Here is a 2,214-nt window from a genome sequence, read left to right on the forward strand (position 1 = left end):
TAAGATAGTAAAATTTTATAATAAAACTTATAAATTCAATGGTAATTATTTTAATATTTTGTCAATGAGTAATAGCTCAAATGACATAGTCTCTCCATACTCAATTAAAAAATTGCGAGTTCGAGTCTCATATCTTTGGTAAAAAAAAAAATATTTTGTTATTTTACTAATTTTTTGATAATTTGTTTCTGGAAATTTCGACATAATAATAGTAGGCAGTTTAGGGTGTAAATAAGCTGAGTATCAATTTGTGGGCGCCACATGGCGGGCCTCAACAAGCATAACGCCAAAACGCGTGGGCTTCCCTCGCTTTCCTGGCCCTATAAATTAACCTCAAAATCACTTCCCAGGGTTTTCAAGCACCAAGCCTCCAACCCTCTAAAGCCAGAGGAACACAAAAGCTTCCTTCTCTTCCTCTCTTCTCTTCTAAAAAGGTTCTTCTCAGTTTTCTGTTTCTAGAATCTTCTAAGCTTCTTCTGTTTCCCAACTAACTGAGTAGCAAGCCATGGAAACGAGTCCTGGCCGTACGATTAAGCTCCTCTGCAGCTACGGCGGCAAGATCCTCCCACGCGCTACCGACGGCGAGCTCCGTTACATCGGTGGCCACACCAGAGTCCTCACCGTGGACCGTTCCATTTGCTTCTCAGGTTCGTTTTCTAGCGTTGTTTCTCTCTCAAATTTCAGTGTTCGTCTTTTTTTTTTCTATGATTGTTAGTTAACTGTTTCTGTTTCGCGTTGTGCAGACTTGTTGGTAAAGCTAGGAGAGTTGTGCGGTTCGTCTGTGACGTTACGGTGTCAATTGCCGAACGGAGACTTAGAAACCTTGATCTCCGTCACCAACGACGAAGATCTGACGCACATAATCGAAGAATATGACCGCGCTTCGTCGAAACTACCTCATCCGTTGAAGATCAGAGCCGTGCTGTTTCCGCCAAAATCGTCTAAGAAGGTTTCTCCGGCGACGTCGTCTCCGTCGTTGTCTTCCTCTGCTTCATCCAGCGCCAGTCACTCGCCAGCAAGATCTCCGTACACCTCCGCAGAATCGCTGCCGCATGTGGCGGCGTATCGCGTCGTCCGCCAAAGCCGTCCTGTCCCGATCCGTAACGGATCGGCGAAAGCGTGTTGCTACAACGGCCAGCTAGAAGGAAGCCCTAGGTTTCTTTATTACGGATCTCGCTTCAGTAATTACTGCCATTGAAGCGGAAGCTTTAGAGTTATGCACAGTAAATACAAGGATTAAGGAACAATATCCAAATACGAACCTGATTCTTCAATATATATGACGATGATGATGAAAAATACCAAAGGACTCGAGAAAAATTAGGGAAAAAAATGAATGAAAAGAGGAAAACATAGAGAGAGATGAGTTAAGAAGAATTTTATTTAGTTTTAAGTTTGATAAAATTTTGGATCTGGTTGAGGTTCTAATTTTTTAAACGAGCTTCAGTTCTTTTCTTCCTTGGGCTTCATTGGCTTTGGAACTATTATTTGTCCCTGAACCAGTCAGGGGTCCGTTACCGTAACCGTAAACAGCCATCTAATTCGGACACAATTTTTTGTGACGTGTCCTATGCGTTCCGCTTTTGGTGGTTTTCCTTCCGTTTAACGACGCTCGTTGATGTGAATTCATTATTTGATTATTTACCGGTAAGCTTTTCCTCAACTAAATGCAATTATTCCGTTCGTTTAATCATGTGATTTTTGTTTGCTTTTGTTTAGTTTATTTGTTTCAAGTATTTAATTTATTGTTTCTGTGATTATCGTTGTTTGTGAACTGATTATGTTAATATTCGTTGCAATTTGCAGGTCAATAATCGCGTTTGGTGTGTTTGAAGGGGCGGATATTGATGCTTGTGGCGTTTGGGAAGAGGACAAAAGAGGATTGAACCTTCAAGAAATTGTTAGGGCAACTTGTCCCACAGCTGCAAGCTTAGTAGATTATGGAACTTTAAAAAAATGCATAAAAAGACACACAGGGAATCAATGTGGACACCACACCAGCCATCAAGATACCATAAGCTTATAATTTTGGATTAGAATAAGATATAAATTTTGTGAGATAATAAATTAAAAAAATTGGTATTAGTTAATGATGAAATTGATGAACGAAATGAATAGTGGAGGTGGTGCCCGGTGGAGTAAGTCAGCAAGGGTGGGTTACTTGACAACTTGACCTCAACTGCATTATCATTGCTGGGGCATATTCCTTTGGTG

At 40.8% G+C, this 2,214-nt stretch overlaps 1 protein-coding gene across 1 annotated transcript; it reads left to right on the top strand.

The window, feature by feature from the left end:
• Positions 327-1,872, top strand: LOC107629395. The gene is made up of 3 exons (XM_016332175.2): positions 327-647; positions 744-1,647; positions 1,807-1,872. The coding sequence occupies exons 1-2, from the start codon at positions 506-508 to the stop codon at positions 1,196-1,198; spliced, it is 597 nt and encodes a 198-aa protein (XP_016187661.1). The 5' UTR covers positions 327-505; the 3' UTR covers positions 1,199-1,647; positions 1,807-1,872.

The sequence above is a fragment of the Arachis ipaensis genome, chromosome B03 (assembly GCF_000816755.2).
Source record: "Arachis ipaensis cultivar K30076 chromosome B03, Araip1.1, whole genome shotgun sequence".
Lineage (NCBI taxonomy): Eukaryota > Viridiplantae > Streptophyta > Magnoliopsida > Fabales > Fabaceae > Arachis > Arachis ipaensis.